General features: G+C 35.4%; 1 protein-coding gene and 1 pseudogene across 2 annotated transcripts in view; both read left to right on the plus strand.

Moving 5' to 3' along the window:
- Mdn1 (midasin AAA ATPase 1) overlaps positions 1-19,384 on the plus strand; it is a 144,585-nt gene that overhangs the window by 58,764 nt on the left and 66,437 nt on the right. For both annotated transcript variants that reach the window (XR_013425006.1, XM_078019614.1), the window contains exons 32-43: positions 660-804; positions 2,317-2,446; positions 5,958-6,176; positions 6,910-7,107; positions 8,554-8,762; positions 9,588-9,710; positions 11,432-11,629; positions 13,015-13,122; positions 13,468-13,656; positions 16,777-16,866; positions 16,970-17,233; positions 17,385-17,646. Coding sequence is in view for 1 of the 2 variants with exons in the window: in XM_078019614.1 (XP_077875740.1) it covers positions 660-804; positions 2,317-2,446; positions 5,958-6,176; positions 6,910-7,107; positions 8,554-8,762; positions 9,588-9,710; positions 11,432-11,629; positions 13,015-13,122; positions 13,468-13,656; positions 16,777-16,866; positions 16,970-17,233; positions 17,385-17,646 (2,135 nt within the window). In the remaining variant the exon portion in view is untranslated. The remainder of the gene's footprint in view (positions 1-659; positions 805-2,316; positions 2,447-5,957; positions 6,177-6,909; positions 7,108-8,553; positions 8,763-9,587; positions 9,711-11,431; positions 11,630-13,014; positions 13,123-13,467; positions 13,657-16,776; positions 16,867-16,969; positions 17,234-17,384; positions 17,647-19,384) is intronic.
- LOC101954815 (insulin-like growth factor-binding protein 3 receptor pseudogene) lies at positions 3,673-4,605 on the plus strand (annotated as a pseudogene).

The raw sequence follows: 19,384 nt of genomic DNA on the forward strand, positions 1-19,384 counted from the left end.
CTTGAGCCACATCCCCAGCCCAATGTACCCATTTTAAATGTGCATCGAGTGATTTAATAAATTTACTAAGTTGTGCAATCCTTACCATCTAGTTTTACATTTTCATCATTTATTAGGATCCTTCATGTGCATTACACTTATTAACTCCTTTGATTCCACTCTCTGCTTCAGGCAACCACTAATCTACTTTCTTTCTCTATAGATTGGTATTTTCTGAATCTTTCACAGAAATGGTCTCGTCTCATTCTGTATTAATGTTTTGAAGTTGATCCATATTGCAGCATTCGTTTGTTCCTCTTTATTCCTAATAATTTTGCATATACTGCTTTTTTAAAAAATCCATTTACCATTTGATGTTGTTCTATTTTTGGTTATTATGAATAACGTTTATTATGGTCATTTGCATACGAGATACCTATTGTTAAAGCAAAATTTGCCTTAATAGGGACCATGTAAAATAGGAGTCCTTTTTCTATTGATGAGAAATATTTCCTGTTCTACAGAAATTGGGATGGTGAGTCATTTTAAAATTTGTAATAGGAGCCCCTTAACTAAATTGAAAGCTCAGCAGAGTAGATAACTTTTTCCTTTTAAAGAACATCAAGACTACAAAGTAGAATACATAAGCCTTTTCTTTTTTTTTCCAACTTTCCTTTTAGTGTCCTTGAAGTAGAAAAGTCTCTGGTGTTAGCTGAAAAGGGCAGCCCAGAGGATAAGGATAACGAGGTGGAGGTGTTGACTGCTGGGAAAAATTTCCGAGTCTTAGCAACCATGAACCCTGGGGGTGACTTCGGGAAAAAAGAGGTAAAGCTGTGCTTCCTGAAGTATGATTTCTTTCTAGTTTTAACCCCATAAATACAACATGCAATAATACATTTGAAATTTGATGGTGGGTAAGAAGTGGGTAATAGGTGAAAAATCAAAAAAATTTTTGGAATTGTTATCATACAGAAAAAAATCTGACATGTAAGTATGTGAGATTTGCCATCTCACTTTGTATATGTGCCTAAAATGTCATTGTTTCAGTATTTGCTTAGCCCTTTACTTATATTACCCTAACAGTGTTTTCAAGATCTCTGTGTGAAACTTGTTTTTCAGTTTTATGAATAAGAAAAGTTGTAACTACACTTTAAATTCAACCTCTGCTTTTAAATTCTGTAATCTTAGACACTAGTCTGATTTTATGATTTTTGAAGCAACAATAACAACAAAATCACAGCCTGGAACTTTTTCTGGTTTTGCCATCTCTGTTTAAACATCTTTTGTTTAGGTTGTGTTCAGATTCTCCCAGAAACCGAAAACTCTGTGGCTTTCAGGTTTGTGTAGCATTTTAGTGGAGAAGTCATTATTATGTGCCAGATTCCAGTCTGTGAAAGTTAGTGGGAGGGTAGTTTGGTAATAAATTAGGAATAATGAAGAAAAACAGGACTTGATCTCAAATGAAGGTAATTTGGCGGGTGTGTAAAATGTGAACATGATATTTGGGGCCTAGTTTTTCTTAGTAGCATGGAAGAAATATCATAGTGCTCCAAGAAATACTCTGAAGAGAAGGAATAATATGCATCATAGTTTTGGATTTAAAAATATGAACACTGGTCACTTGGCAGGTTAAAGTAACAACAGAGAGATCTGATTTTCAAGGTGGTTCATGTTAACTTACCCAAGTTTTCCTTAAGACGAAGCTTTTGTCACCTTTTACCTGAGGAAAAACTGTCTTTTGGTTATGCCTAACAAGCAGAATGAGGTAATATCTTGAATATCATAAGCACTGGTTATCTAGGAGAGTAATGAGAAACACACATTCACTAGGCCATTAGTGAGCCACTCCTGACTATTAGCATTGTTCCTGCTCCTTCTGTGGTAGACCAGATAGACATTAATATGCCTGTTTATAATTTCACTCCCTTTGAGCCAGATAAAATAAATTTTTAATTGTACTTCAGCCAGTCCTTTGATAGGGGACAATAGCTGTTTGTGTACCTGAATGTAAAGTGAAAGGAAGAACCTTTACTAAAGGGAAAAAGTTCATGTTTGACTAAGACTGGAAGCTTTGTTGCACCACTTACTGTATAAGCTTCAGCTCTGTACAATGTCTATAAAGAAAGTGGAGATGATTCTGCTATAGAGGGTATCATGGAGATTAATGAGATGATATCTTTAAGGAGTCAGGACAAAGTAGGTCTTTATTAAATTGTATCTACTAGTAGAGTAATAAGAGAGATGAAGTGATTACTGTTTGCTGGATTCATAGCTAGGAGTTTATGAGGACTTTCTTTATAGGTTTTAAATTCACATTAGAGTTTCTATTCCTTGTAGCTGTCTCCTGCCTTAAGAAATCGTTTTACAGAAATATGGTGTCCTCAAAGCACAAGGCGTGAAGATTTGGTTCAAATAATAAGTCATAATCTTCGTCCAGGATTATGTCTGGCCAGAACAGATCATAAAGGTGAGCCTGCAGGTGGTAGTGGTGGTAATATATCGGAGGGTTGTTTTGTAAGACTATATTAGTGTATACTTTTGCTTATAAATATAGTTTTAACCCATAAATATATACATATACATACACACACACACACACACACACACACGCACGCACTCTCTCTTAGTTGTAGATGAGTACAATACCTTTATTTTTATGTGGTGCTGAGGAGTGCTCTACCACTAAGCTACAACCCTGGCCCTAGCAATTTTTAAAATATCCAGTAAGACATTTATTATATGCTTTTGTTTTTAAGCCTGTGTTACTTTGGTGTGTTTCTGGTACTAGAAAATTGAGCTCATGCATACTAAGCAAATGCTCTGTTCCCTAGCCCTAAATATCTTAGATACCAATTGGGCTAACTTTGGAACCCACATTTGGTTCCAAAAATCAGTGGATAGGTTTTTGGATCATTTTGGCTCCTTTCTTACAGAATATAAAAGGATATTTATTTCTTTGAGCTTAAAATTTTTGGTATGTTGAACTTTAAGTTACCCTAAAGCACAGTTTCAAAAGTAAGTAGGCCAGCTATGGGATTCATTTGCATGGAATCCATTCTTTCTTTTACACTTTCCAGAAAGACTGGCTTTGCAGTCTTCCGAGTATAAGCTTCTTCTCATTAGGACCCTCACTGAACTTCCAGTTTCTGAACAGCTGGAGTTACCCATTCCTTGTTAAACTTGCCATTTTTCTCTCCATTTCCCACTAATGTGACAGTCGCCCCATACTATAAGAATCGCCTAAAATGTGGTTCCAAACTCACCTAGGGTACTTGTGGAAATAAAGCTTGATGGGCCCCACACCCATTATTTCGGATTCCTTACATTTTGTATAGGACCTGAGAATTTTTCTTTCTAATAAGTTCTTTGGTAATACTGTGAATGTTGGTCCAAATACCAAACTCAGATCTAACCAGTTGGACTTTGTGTTGCTTATATTGGTGCACTTATTGCAAGAATTCAAGTGAAAGGAGGAGGAGGAAAAGGCAGAAGTTGTTAAGCCAGTATAATTGGTCTTTAAGCTCTGTCTTGGGGCTGGATCCCCTCAGGAAGTAGGCTGCTTATTTCTTTATTTAGTTATTTGGATTGAGATAAGATTGGCAGAGGATGTGACTGCTGTTCATTGCCCATGCTTACTCCATCACCAAAGTGCTTTTTACATAAGGGGAGTGAACCATCTGTAGGGCATTAAGCATGGAACGCCTAGGGACGTATCTTAGAGTTCCACAGCTTGTCCTTAGGGAGCTTTTTGACTTTATAGGCTTTCCAGGCCACAGCAGCAGATTTAGATGTAGAGATCCTAGGGAAGCCTGTAAGGGGAAAATGGCTTAATAAACTTTCAGCATTTTTTATCCTCAGCACAAAAACATACACAAAACCACAGACACCTGTACTCTGCATAGCCAGCTGCCAAGCAGGGAATAATCTGTCTCTCTGTCTAGCCCACATTATTGCTGGTCTGTGCTACTTTGAGCCTCTTGTTCTTAGTTTCTCAGAGTTGGACCTTGGTGAATTTCTTCTTACTGCAGGAGTTTGCCTGTGCAGCCCTAGTATCCATTGGAACTGGATCTCTATCCCAAGGTTTTTTGGCCAGCTGATCCTGTGCTCCATAAATGGGACAGTTATAGGGAAGTGGCAGGGTTCCCAATGACGTTGGTTTACTACTGTCTGGAGATGGTCCAGACAGACAGGAACATGACACAAACATTCCAAATGAAGATCCTGAGAATTCAGATGAGATCAAAAATATCTTTTGCAGGAAAGCTGATCTCACCATAGTTAGTGTAACCGCAGCAAGGACTTTAGGAACCTATTTGTATTTCAGTGCTATACCAGGAATCCTATCATCCAGCCAACCACCCATGTCCTACACAAGAACAGGAATGCAACCCTGAGTTCTAAGATGGGTGAGGAGTGGGTTAGGGTCTGGAGCCAATAAAGGCCTTGTACTCACCAAGCTGGTCTTCTAGGAGGCTTTGTATGGCTCCAGGCTGCTGCTCTTGGGCTCTTTCCTTGTCTTCTATGGCATTCTCTGCTGTGTCAGTGTTGTGTGCTTCCATCCATGCCAAGAGTCCCACTGGTCTAGAATCTGGCTATGAGGACACTGAATGAGTTCCTTCCCTGTTCTCAGGACTGAATCATTTCTTGGGTCTTAGTCTGAGTTGGAAGAGATGTTATAAAAGGGAAGAGTTGCCATGTGGGAGGAAATAAAAAGGCTTTTTGCTGGGGACGGAGATTTGGGCTGTAATTAGTGTTCTTTTTATAATTTAACATAAATTAGAGCAGTGCTAATTTTTCCACTTCCTCTTTTATTTTTCCTTTTTAAACATTCTTTGGTATTTGTACTTTAGTTAAATGGATTATTATTGACTTTAGAATTTAAAAAAAATACTAAATTTCATTGGTGTCTTTTGAATCTATATATACTACTTAAGTATTTTCTTTATTCTTGGACAAATATTTTATAATATAAAATTTGATAATTGGAATATTCATTCAACTTGAATCATGAAGAACATTTATGAATCCCCTAATTTGTCAAATTAACTGATACATTGATTTAAAAGTTAATAAATTAATTGAATTTAGTGCCACCGAGACAGGAGACAGTGGCATTCCTCATTATTGTGAATATAATATAGATGTTCCTCAGCTTGCAGTGGTGTTAAATGAGTCAAAAATGCATTTAATATGCCTAACTTCCCACACATCTTGGGCTAGCAAAACAGTGTACTGTAGAGAATTAGTTTTTTTTACCCATCTGATGGTATGGCTAACTGGAGATTATGACTCCCTGTCACAGTCCAGAATATCAACAATATCATACGGTATATGATGAGCCTAGGTAAAAATGAAAATTTACAGTACAGTTTCTATTGAATGTGAATGCTTTTACACCATCATAAAGTTGAAAAATTATAAGTTGAGACATTGTAAGTTGGGGAACTTATATAATAAACATTTATATAATATAAATAAACATTTATATAATATAAATATAATATTATTTAATATTATATTTATATATTTATAAATACATATATTTTGTGAATATAAATATAATTATATAAATATAAACAGTATGATAAACATTTATTTAAATATAAATATAATAAAGTTGTATTATACCTTAAAATTTATATATATTCTTAAAACTATTATGGCATAGTTTAGTAATTGTCTCTTAACATGAATAACTTTTCTCAGCAGTTTTCAAGGACAGCTTTTTAGGCTATAGTTCTCAAAGCAGTTTTTGTTTTGTTTTTATTAGAATGGAACACTACTTATGAATCTCTTAGCAATCTGATAAAAACTATGGATTCCTTTCCATAGGAAACAAAAGCATTAATAGGCATTCACAAAATTTTGCACATTAGCAAAGGAGCATAGACCCTTCTTGTATATCTTTGGGCCCCAGGGTGTGAATTTCTGTTCTGAGATGTTTCATAAAAAGCAAATTGTGTCTCCTTGTTTCTTAGGAGCTGATATAGCTGAGGTGATGCTGGATTTCATCGACTGGCTGACCCATCAGGAGTTTGGCCGCAAGTGTGTTGTCAGTATCAGAGATATCCTGTCCTGGGTTAATTTCATGAACATAATGGGGGAGGAAGCTGCTATGAAAAGACCAGAGATTATCTCTACTGTGACATCATTTGTCCATGCTGCTTGCCTGGTGTACATAGATGGAATAGGTTCAGGTATGTTTTCCATTAATTATTCGAGACAAGGGCTTAGAATAAAGCCCACATCTCTAACCCAGATACTTTAAATTTCCAAAATCAGAGTAGATTTTCTTTGCATATTCTTTTTTTAATCTTTTATCCTTTATTTTTATGTGGTGTGGAGGTTCAAACCTAGTACCTTACATGTGCTATGCAAGCGCTCTACCACTAAGCCACAACACCAGCCCCAAAGATGGTACTTTTGAAAAGTGCTCCAGGAACTTAATAAATGTGTGATAATGAGTAGAAAGAAGACTGTTGAAAATGACCTTGCTCCAGAAGCACTGGATCATTCTTAACACATGGGTCATTTTTAATTAATGGTCAGAATTCTTTAGTTTGCCATGTTTTAAGTTTACTTATTTCATAAAATTTGAATGTTTTAGTTCTGATTTTTCTAGCCATGAAGATTAGAAATGTAAACCAAAATTACCAATATTGCAACATTAGTTGCTCCATCTCCTGAATAATTTGTCAATGACTGGAGTACTTTAATAAATAATTTTTTTCTTTGTTGATGATGTGTAAACTGAGCAAAAGGAGAGTCAGATCAGGCTTCTTCCTTAGGACTGCTTATACTGAAAATTTTATTTAGACTGTAATTCTTCCCTAGGCCTTTTCCCCCAGGAACCTGTGCTAATTTTTTGGCTGAATGATTGTGAACTTGGTATTATATTATTCCCTGATGTACTGATCCTCTGTCTTTTAGGAGTAACCTCCTCTGGGTTTGGTACTACCCTCTTAGCCCGAGAAGAATGTCTGAAATTTCTAATGAAGAAACTTTCCAAAATAGTCCGACTTACAGAAGGTCAGAAAAATGAATTGAAGATTTATGATAGACTGAAGGCCAAAGAATTCACTGGGATAGATAACCTTTGGGGAATCCATCCATTTTTTATACCAAGGGGTAAGAATGATTTTAAATAAATGATTATTCTCTTCCTATAGATAATGAATATTTGACTTGAGTTTTTAATGTGTCTTATTCAAGTTTATTTTTAAGCTAGCATTGAAGTTAGAATCTGACTTGGTATAATTAATTTTGTGAATGGTTCAAAATATGTAACTGGTATGTAAAAATAGGAGTGTGGACATAATCTATGAATAAATTGTTTCTTATTAGTCATTGCCCACTATTTGAGCTTTCGTATAATGAAGCTCTAAATTACTCAAGTTAGTAAACTCTTAAGTGGCCTACAAAGGCCGATTAGCCTATAATATTTCTTAACTGTGGAGTTCACTGCCTTTTACAAACATAGATTTGTGAAGCTTTGAGTGCAAGAATTGTATCTTTCTTTTTCCTGCCCCTGGCATCTGGCATGTAGCCTAGCATAGGCATTCAGAAAATATCTGTTGACTGAGTGAATGAATAAGTGAGTGATTACTTGGGAAATGCAATAACCTGGTTTAAGTTCTGATCCTGACTTTCATCGAACTAGGTTGGCTCTACCAAATATTATTTACTATGTGTGTGCGTGTGTTATGTGTATGGTACTGGAATTGAATCCAGGGTCTTTTGCATGCTACTAGGTAAGTGTTCTCAATCACTGAGCTCTACCTCCATTCTTCTGCCAAATATTTAAATAAGGTAATAGATTACATATCTTCTAAAGCATTCTTAATTTTTTAGATTGTTGCTTCCATAGCAGGAATCTCTGTTTTCTAGTTCCTTCTTTCCTTCTCTACATTAATAATTGTTGAGTGCTGAAATATATAGAGGGACAGTGGCAGTATGTTGAGGTTGTGTGGTAAACTCGGCTTTTTGACCATGTGGAACCTTTCCTCAGAGTTCCAGTTTTCTTTAATAGCCCGAGACTGGGGTGGTCCTTGCTTTTGCTTGCAAAAGTGAGGAAAAGGTTGTTTAATTCCTTCTAATTGTGTACCAAGAAACACAAATAGTAAACCCGAAAGACTACTATTAGTCCTACACTTCAATTACCTAAAGGATTGAGAACATATCCTGAATTGTCTTGGTGATCTAAAAACCTTGGAAGCATGTGGTTTATGGCTTACACTTGGACTTTAGGGAAACAAGTATTTATAAAAGTGAATTGTACAAATATAGGTAGTATTTGAGGTATAGGTTTGTGAAAGGAGAGGTGTTTCTAGTTAGACCTGTGTTCATGTATATAAGACATGGAGAGATGGTGTGTTATAAATACAGTTGAAAATGTTTACTCTTGGCTATTCCATTTTTTGAATGCAAAAATGGGGGATGTTGAAATAGGAGCTACATGTTTTCTTTACATATGGTACTTCATTGACTGTCCTACTGGTTGGATTCTTGAGTTGATGTGTGTATAGGATTTGATTATGTACAGTTTATATGTGACTTTGTTTTTCATCCCTTAAGGACCTGTCCTGCCCAGGAACAACATTGCTGACTATGCACTCAGTGCAGGCACCACAGCTATGAATGCCCAGAGGCTTTTAAGAGCTACCAAACTGAATAAACCCATTCTCCTGGAGGGCTCTCCTGGTGTTGGCAAGACAAGTTTGGTGGGAGCATTAGCAAAGGCTTCAGGAAATACCCTTGTTCGAATCAATCTGTCAGAGCAAACGGTAAGCTGTTATCCTATAGAACTTAGAATAGGTGTAGGTAATAATATCTCTGTTTATCGAGTTTTCTAATTTAAAATCGTTATGATATTGTTAATATCTCCATATATTTCTTATGGTGATAAAGATCTTAGCAATATTTTCTTCTAAACTAAGTCTGCTTCTGGATTCATTATAATCCACACCTATAATATTATTATTCTCTTTCTCTTTCTTTCTCTTTTTTTTTTGTTGTTGTTTGTTTTTATTTTTACATGGTGCTGAGGATCGAATCCAGTGCTTCACACCTGTGAGGCCACTGAGCCACAATCCCAGCCCTGCTCTCTCAATTAGATATTTTAATCTCATTCTCTTTTGAGAGACAAGTACTCATTTTTATATTTATTACAATATATAATCTCACTTAACATTTTTGTTTTTCTTAAAAAACAACTTGTAGAAAGAAAATGAGTTTTAAATAATCTTATAAAAGTCTGGGACAGAGGTGACAAATTGTAAGTGGCTGGGAGCAAGACCTGGGCATTGTTACTATTTTTTCTTTCAAAGCTTACCAACAAATTTTCAAGTATACAGAATTACTAATCTGAGCATCTGCTTAAATTGATTAATGAGCATCATGATGAGAAGGTGCTCGGGTTATATTTAGGCTTCTGGTAAAGAGTACTAGGAGTGGTTAGTTTTAACTTGGGTATAAGAAAAAAACGTAATGACAAGGGCTAAAAAATTCACCATTTCAGATTTAGGGTCTTAAGACCTAGTATCTTTTGTTTGCTTCCTTGTTTGTTTAAAAAGTAATGTTGGCTTTTTTCTATTTCTTCTCTCTCAAAGGACATCACAGACCTATTTGGAGGAGATCTACCTGTTGAGGGTGGCAAGGGAGGAGAGTTTGCCTGGTGTGATGGCCCCTTGCTGGCAGCTTTGAAGGCAGGCCATTGGGTTGTGTTGGATGAGGTGAGTGTCTTGTCATTAGGCCTTGGATGGGAATACATGTATGGGAAGTGGTCCTTTTATTTGTAGTTTTAGTGAATGAACATGCTGATATAGAGACAGAGCTCGAATAAATTGTCCTCCATCGTTTGGTGGCACATGCCTGTAATCTCAACAGCTTGGGAGGCTAAAGAAGAAGGATTGCAGGTTTCAAATTATCCTCAGCCGTTTAGCAAGGCTATAGACAACATAGTGAGACCCTGCTCCAGAATAAAAACTAAAAAGGTGTTGGGATCTATCTCAGTGGTTATGCACCCTTGAGTTTAATCCCTGACACCCCGACCCCCAAAAATACATCCATCAGAATAAAGAACATCATATCATGAGGCAAGGTAAATACTGAATCTTGTCTGAGAGAGAGATAAGGAGTTGGGTCTGTTTAGGATGTATGTTAATTCAGGAGAAGGCTAGATATATTTGTGGAGCTGAAATGATTAGAGTGATGTTAGGGGGCCCAGCTGGTTCTTTTTTGTTGTTGTTTCTGTTTCTTTTGTTTTTGTGCTAGGGAATTAACCCAGAGGCCCTTTACCACTGAGTTACATTCCCAGTTCTTTTTATCTTTTATTTTGGAACGGGGTCTTGTTAAATTGCTGAGGATCTTGCTGAATTGCTAAGGCTGGCCTCAAATTTATAATCCTCCATTGCTGGGATTATAGGCCTGCATCTCCACACCATTCTCCCAGCTGTTTTCTAGATACTTGTATCTTTCTAGGTCTGGACATCAGAGAGAGTGCTATGTAATTCCATTTGCTGAGCTGCTGCCTGCCATTCTTGGGGAAATATCAGGAGAAAGGTTTTTTACAGATGTTTTTGGAAAAAGATGTCTAATAGATTATTCATTAGCCAAGAAAGGGGAAAACTTAATTTTAAAGCTGAAGGCTACTTGACCATACTCAAATTGGAGTGAAATGGACACATTTAAGAGCAGTTATATATTTGTGATATTCGGAGGAGTTTGTGCTTTGTAGTACTTATGTAAACACAACAGGTCAAATGGTTATATGTTGTAGCCTGATACTTTATTTTGTTGGTTTGCATTTTCCCAATTGACTTTCTCTGTTTCCTAAAAACCTTCCATGTCTCATGTCATGGAGATCTGAACCTCAATATCTGAAGACTTCCATTTGGCTCTTTTCCTTTCTTGCATGAGAACTCTCTATAATTGTTTATAAAACTGTTGGTAAAAACTAATTGTGTAGATCCAATTGTTTATATCATGACTTTGAAACCCATTTGAAGACAAAATTTGAATTTGAAAAGTATATAAAGAGCTATCAAATCCTACCTATTAGCCTATAATTAGTGTTAAATTTCTAAAAACCCAGAGTATTAAAGTGAAATACATATATTGGCAAGTTTTTTTTGTAAGTTAATTTTGCCAGATTAGAACAGTATAGATGCATATATGTAATGGATATGGTTTAATGTTAGAAAGATTTTAACATGTTTTACTTCAATCTGAACATTCATTTAAATGTCTTGTATATATGTAAAATAAAGAACAATAGAATAAATACATATCACCTCATCGTTTGGCTTGATAACTATTTGGCTACAAATATTGTTTGAGCTTCCCTCTCCTGAATTTACCACTCTCTTATTTTGTTCTTTATTATTCTCTTGATTTTTGTCAGTTATATAACATATGCAGTGAAACAAAAATATTCACTCTCTTTTCCATATAGCTTAACTTGGCTTCACAGTCTGTATTGGAAGGACTCAATGCTTGTTTTGATCATCGAGGAGAAATCTTTGTGCCTGAGTTAGGAATGAGCTTTCAAGTACAGCATGAAAAGACGAAGATTTTTGGATGTCAGAATCCTTTTAGACAAGGAGGTGGGAGGAAGGGCTTACCCAGGTCTTTCCTGAATAGATTCACTCAGGTAAGATTCACTATTACTTAGAAATCAAAGGTAGATAAGACTGCTGGTAAGTAGCAGTTAGAATGTTTGACTGTACAAATGAAAGACAGTTTACTGATCGGTTTCTTGTCTTTATGTGATGAATATTAATGTGACTGTTTCCCATCATCACTTCTCTTCAGGTTTTTTTGTTTTGTTTTGCTTTGGGTTTTGGTACTAGGGATTGAATCCAAAGGCATTTTACCACTGAACTGTACCCCTGGTCTCTTTTTTGAGATAAGGTTTCACTGAGTTTGCTGAGGCTGATTGCAGACTTGTGATCCTCCTTCCTCGGCCTGCAGAGATGCTTGGATTACAGGCTTGCATGCCAGCACACCTGGCCTCTCTACTACTTTGAATCATTTTGTCCTATTACCTGGATAACTTGTTGTCTTGTCATTTGGTGGAGAGTAAGGTCACTGTAATCTTCAGGATTCTGTTACTGCACTCAGGGTTGGAAACCTGTCTGACCTTTTCAAGTGTCTATGTGTCTATTAATACATTTCAACAAATTTTATAATGAAAGTAATGTATTTTAAGTGAAGAAAGAACAGACATCTGCCATGAATAATAAAAAGCCACTATCCCCAGTTCATCATTATTAACATTCTAATTTTTTAAAAATATTTGGTATGTAGTTGTGATTAAACACAATACATTTATTTTATGTGGTACTGAGGATCGAACCCAATGCTTTGCGTGTACTAGGCAAGCGTTCTACCACTGAGCCATAACCCTAGCCCCTAACATTCTAATTTCTCTTGCCTTTAATCCTATTTGCAAAGGGGTATGCATATATATTGTATCTATGTATATTATGTATGTGTAAGAGTATATATGTATATGTATACATATACAAGTTATTTGTTTTAACAGCTATTTTGCAGAGTTTGGCTAATTTAGAGGTTTGGAAATACCTCTAGATGTTAGCTTTTCTTAATGTCCGTGTCCCTTGATGATTAAGAATTTGCTAAATATCTTAACATTTTATTAAGGAAAGTTCTCGTGCATATTGAAAAGCTGAACAGATTTTGTAATGTACATTCTTAACACCCAACATCCAGAATTAGAATTCTGAAAGCATTTTAAAAATTGCATGTTTTGCTATTGAATTTACTAGCACAGAGCTTAAAAACAAAATGTCTGTTTCTCTGTATTTGAAAAGTTGATTCTTAAAATGCAATAATAGAAATTTCTAAAGCTGAAATTTATAGAATTGTATGTATCTGAAATGTAGATATGATTATATATATATATTTAATATATATGAGTTAAATATTTAGTATTAAAGATTTCACATAACGTGATCTGTCATAGATTGTAAAGAGAAACTGGCATTCCTTTATGTTACGTTTTGGATTCTATAGGTCTTTGTGGATCCCCTTACAGCAGTTGACATGGAGTTTATTGCCAGTACTTTGTTCCCAGCCATTGACAGAAATATTGTTAAAAAGATGGTAGCTTTCAACAACCAAGTAAGTACCTACTTGTATTAATCTGTGTTTCCTGGCTATATTTGAACCAGCATTTTTTCAATATTGGATTCTACCAAAATCACCAATCTCTCAAAATAAATGATAAAATTCTACAAGTTTGAGAGTGATGGTAAATCAGTTCTGTATTGTAAATGCCAATATTAATGCCTTTAGGATATTTCTGGCATTTGGAAGTCTGGGTTTAGGAGAAGGAAGCATCTGAATCAAAGCTGTTAATATATTTAATTTCTACTTCAGATCACAGATTCATTTCTAGTATTTAATACATTTGATGGTACTTAATGCAACACTGGATGTTTCTCAATAAGGATATTTTATTTATAGATTGATCTTGAAGTGACTGTTGAGAAGAAATGGGGGCAAAAAGGAGGACCCTGGGAATTTAACCTCCGGGACCTTTTCCGTTGGTGTCAGTTGATGCTCGTTGATCAATCCCCTGGCTGTTATGATCCTGGTCAGCATGTGTTTTTAATCTATGGTCAAAGAATGAGAAGCAGGGAAGACAAGGAGAAGGTGAGTTTCATACTTTGTTTCTTCCTGAGAGTTGATTTCATCTTAAGAGGAAAAAGTGTATTTATGCTAATAATACCAAACCTAGTAAACTACTTGGAAATTTAGAAGTTGTGGAAACAGACAAAATATTCCCTTATCAAAATAGTTTGCTTTGGAGGACACAGTTTGCTTGTTCTTTCAAATCCCGTGGTCACAAATCTGAAAACAGGATTGTCCTTTAGTAATAAAAACCTAGTTTTTCAAAATTTTTCCTGGAAAAAAGGTGAGAAGCAGGAGAAGACAGCTGATGCCCAGCAGAAAGTTTAAATAGATGTCAAGAGAAGATATTCTGTATTTAAATGAAAAGAAAAATACTGTTAATAAATAAAATATAGCACAATTCTCAGATTAGGGATCTGTAGCTATGTATGCTTTTTGAGGGGCAGGGGAAGGGATGAGTCCCACTATGTTGCTCTGGCTGATTTCAAATTCTTGGGATCAAGTGATCCTCCCCCCTCAGCCTTCCGTGTAGCTAAGACCATGCCACTGTGTTCAGCCTGTGCTGGTTTTGATTTGTGGCATTTAAAGTCCTGTCTTATTGAACGCTCACAATAGCTATAGGCAGAAAGTGCTGACATGACTTCCTACAAGTCAGGATCCAAGGCAGCATGGCATGGAATCTCACAAATAGCAGAGCCAGCCCTCTTGGCCTTCTTTATTTTGTCTGCTGTTGCTTTCTGCTAAACCCCACTGTTTAAAAACAAATGATCTATGCAGAACTCCATGTGTTAGAGAGCAGTAACATCCTGGTGGAAGCATGAAGATGTTGCTAGCTGATAGCACATGTATCTATCACCCCTTTCATTCTGCCCAAATCCTCTTATGTGGTATTCAGAGCCCAACCAAATGCTTACTACTCATTTATTACCTACAAGTGGCTTTCAGTCATTGGATTAGAAGAAAATGTTCAGCTGGGGTTTTTTTTTTTTTTAACACTTTTATTGATACATAATTCACATACTATGACCTAGTATTTTAATTTATTTACTTATGTATTAGTTGTACAGGTTAATCTTAATTTGACAGTTAACATTTGATATCTAAAATGCTATAAAATCTGAAACTTTTAGCATTGATAGGCTACCACAAGTGGAAAATTTCAGGATATGTGTTTTAAGGTACATATGAAACATAAATGAATATTCTGTATAGACTTGAGTCCCATCCCTAAGATGTCTGTATGTTTCCAAAAGCTCAGTCCTTGTCCCCAGTGCCAATTCAATAAGGAGGATATGGTTTTGATAGAAAAAAAAAAAGATTATTGCTTTGCTAGCAAAGGAAAAACACAGAGGAATCCTGTCTCAGAGAATGTGATTCTACCCATCAGTAGGAACAGGGAACTTTTGTAGAGGTGATTCAAAGGCTATATTCCACATGTTCTTTGATGGAGTTATACTGTCATTTCTGAGAAGTTCTGGTGCCATCTCCAAAGTCTGGTTTACTTCATTCCTAAATCTGCTTTTTTACAATGGGGAAGAAAGGTAATTCTATTTCCCCTGAGATTAGAGAGTAGAGAGATTAGGGAGGAGCAGGAAGAGAGGAAGAGAAAGAAACGTCCATTTAAAAAAAAAAAAAAAAAGTGTAGCTGCAGAGCAGCAAGGGTTATATTCAAAGTATAGAGTAGAGGGGCTGGGGATGTGGCTCAAGCGGTAGCGCGCTCGCCTGGCATGCGGGCGGCTGGGGTTCGATCCTCAGCACCACATACAAAGATGTTGTCTGCTGAAAACTAAAATAAATTTTTTAAAAAACCACAAAGTATAGAGTAGAAAATTATTATAATTATGTGTATAGAAATATTCCAGAATGCAATAAAATAAAGGAAATTGTGAGTACTTCTGGTCCCAAGCATTTTGAATAATGATACTCAAACCTATAGCATGTTAATTATAACCATGATATCAACCAATGTTCTTGTGATTTATGATAGTCAGATGGTGTGTCACTGTGGTGTGTGGAAGGTTTCTGTACTCCTAACCAAATAGGCGTTTTCTGAGGATAGAGAACATTAGGAAAAATAAATAGAAAGAGGCTGTTAAAATTGGGAGGGCCCGAGCGAATTAAATATATTTTTTTTCCAAAATAAACTAGCTAGATTGTGAATTTGTAATTTTAACCCTCTGGCAGAACATTAGGGAGAGGAGATTATGTGCTTTAGAAACACATTTTTCTTCACCACTCCTTTTATTTATTTTAAAGATACCCATAAAGTAAATAGTTAATAGGAAGGTTTTTAACAGCCTTTCTATTAGGGAAGAGATAACTAAATAACTGGTTAGAAGAACAACTTTGATTGTCACATCTACATAAGTATCTAGAGTGATTACATGGTATTTTTGAAGTTAGACTGGCTTAGATTTTTAAACCCCATTATTTCTATCTATAAAATGGAAATGATAACTCTTGCATGGCTATAAAGACCAGAAGTAATCTATCAAACAACCTAATATATAATATGGTGTTTGATATACAGTTGGTGATCAGTAAATAGTTATTCTTTATAATCTTTGTATTATTATTCTCTTCTACTCTCTTTTTAGATATTACCTTGAAGGATGAAATCAGGTTTTTTGTCTCTAGATTTGTGGTCTATGCTTCATTTTAATTTTTGGTACATTCTCACTAGATTCTCAGATAGTTTGGTGTTATGTGATTACTGTGTACTTGAACTCAAGTTTTCTTTTATTTGAGAGAATTAAGTAAATTCAGTCAATGCTTTTAAAAAATATTTTTAAGACATTAATGGACCATTATTTTATTCATTTATTCTTTAGTTTTTAAATTTTTTATTTGTAATTGGACACAATACCTTTATTTTATTTATTTATTTTTATATGGTGCTGAGAATCAAACCCTGTGCTTTACACATGCTAAGCAAGTGCTCTACCACTGAGCCACAACCCCAGCCCCAGTCTGTGCTTTTCTGTAAGACAATATTCAAAAGGCTAAGGAAAGTGTGGCTCATTTTCTCTGAATATAGTGACTCTAATCACTAGGCTTTTTTCCCTAGAAATATTCCAGAAGGTGTGCATAAGAATTTGGTAGAGTGGTTTGTATCTTGATTGAATCATCTTTTTACTTTAGGTCATTGCTGTGTTCAAGGATGTGTTTGGTTCAAATTCTAACCCATACATAGGAACCAGACTATTTCATATCACTCCCTATGAAGTTCAGGTGAGGAGATAAAGATAACCCTCTACTCTTTTACAATTTTCTATGGTTTCTCTATTCCCACTACCATGTTTGCTTCTGATATGTCATTGGCATGTTTTTTCAGCTGGGCTACTCAGTCCTTTCCCGTGGCAGCTATGCTCCTCACCCATCTCGCCGGCCCCTTTCACTTCTGCACCAGTCATTCCAGTCCCTGGAGTCCATCATGAAATGTGTTCAGATGAGCTGGATGGTCATCCTTGTGGGGCCAGCCTCTGTTGGCAAGACCAGCCTAGTCCAGCTTTTGGCACAACTTACTGGCCACACATTAAAGATCATGGCCATGAACAGTGCAATGGATACTACTGAGCTTCTGGGTGGATTTGAGCAGGTAACTTGTCTACCTTCACACTGTGAGGTAAAAGATAAAGCCCCGTGGATTGATTAAGAGTCTTCTGTGTTAGTGGTATCTACAGATAACAGTATCCTCTGACTCTTGCCAGTGCCTATGATGATGAGTTCCTATGTTCTGGAAATTGCAGGTTGATCTAATACGACCTTGGAGGGAGCTGCTGGAGAAAGTGGAGGGTACTTTAAGGGCATTGTTACGGGATAGCCTTCTTATCAGTGCCGAGGATGCAGAAGTAGTGCTGCGTGCATGGAGCCATTTCCTTTTGACTTACAAACCCAAGTGTCTTGGAGAAGATGGTCAAGGCATCACAGTGGAAATTGTCAATAAACTGGAAGCGGTATTGCTACTTATGCAGAGACTCAATAATAAAATCAACTCATACTCTAAGGCAGGTATGTATATTTGGATGTGTATATCATACGCTTGGCATTACCCATATTGTATCCATTTATGAGAATATAATAGTGAATGTCATGCCCATATTTTTAATGAATTAACAATCAAAACTTCCTAGAAATTATAATGAAGCTGAGGTAACATATTATAGATTGATCCTAAAAAAGCAAACAGGAAAATGATTGCCTTATCAAGCTTTATGGCTCATTTTGTATATATTAAGTTATAATGCTTAATTAGTTGCATGTGAAGTTTTTATTTTTTGATTTTTGGCTTTTTTTTTTTTTTTACATATTATTACTTTCTCAAAGTAAGCATTTTAAATTGAAAGAGTATGGATTGATAGGGTATGTATGTTTACATAAGAGGAAAAATATCATTTCTGCATGATTAACATGGAAACTTTAATCGTTCCTTTTGTAGTGGTACTTTTTCAAAAGGTGATGAGAATGCACTAAGGGAGACTTAAATATAGAGGCCTATGAGTTGGTTTGTTTGTCATTAGATTATCATCCTTTATTTCTAAAGACTGCTTGAAACTGAAGAGTTGATCGTCAGTCATAAAGAAATCAAACTTTTCACTTCTAGCTCTCTAATATAGTATAAAAGGGTATGATTTCACTGTTGAGTGGTTTCTTGATTCAAGGCCACTATTTGAACTGGAGAAATCTTTACTTATTTACTTAAATTAATTATTAAAGGGTATTTGATGGAGTCACATCACTTCATATATTTTGAAATATGAATATTGTAAAGTTCAGCACAGATATGAATTTATATTGATTATTACATATTATACTGAAAAACATATATAGTGTGTGTGTGTATATATATATACACACACACACATAAACTTTTAATCCTTGACAAAATGTTATAGAAGATTACCTCCAAATTATAAATGAAGAAAAGAATGCTCATTAAAGTTAAATAATCAAACTGCTTAGGTTTTGAATCCAAGTTTTTGCACTATAAAGCTGTGAATCTAGTGATGTATTATTTCTTTCATAAGTCAATTTAAAATTAGATATCTAGGATTAGGATGAGTTTTCATAGCATATTTTCAGTATTTTTAAAAATTCATGTTGATTTATCAATTTCTTAGGGGATATTAATAGAGTGAAAAAGCTGGATCTGAAGTAGTTGGTCTTTTTTATTTTTGGTTAAAAATATTTTTCTCCATTTTTAACTATATTTTTTAATGTATCTTTTATGTGCATGTATGGTACTGGGGATTAAACCCAGGGCTACACTACCGCAGAACTATACTCCCAGTCCCTCTTTAGAAAAATTTGAGACTAGATTTGCTCAGGCTGACTTCAAACTTGTTGTCCTCTTGTCTCATCCTCCCAAGTTACTGGGATTTAGGCATGTGCCATGATGGCCAGCTACATCTTAATGTTTCTGTGATGAACCTTTATGGCTTTTAAAATATAGTTCTCATTATGTTTATAATTTTATTTTAAATCCCTTTGCATAATGAGCATATTTCTAATTGCTGTATTGATGTCTTTATTTGATTTATGGGTGTGTTCTATTTACTGCTTTTCTTCTCTTTCTGGGCCTTATTTTCATTGTTCTTTGTATGTATAGTAGTTTTGATTATATGCCAGACATTGTGAATTTAAGATGCTGAATTCTGCTTTTTGTTGCTATCTTTAAAGATTCTTGGGCTTTTCTTGGTGTCAGTTGCTTAAGGATCATTTTGATCTATTCGGAATTGCTTTTAAGCTT

The sequence above is a fragment of the Ictidomys tridecemlineatus genome, chromosome 8 (assembly GCF_052094955.1).
Source record: "Ictidomys tridecemlineatus isolate mIctTri1 chromosome 8, mIctTri1.hap1, whole genome shotgun sequence".
Taxonomy (NCBI): domain Eukaryota; kingdom Metazoa; phylum Chordata; class Mammalia; order Rodentia; family Sciuridae; genus Ictidomys; species Ictidomys tridecemlineatus.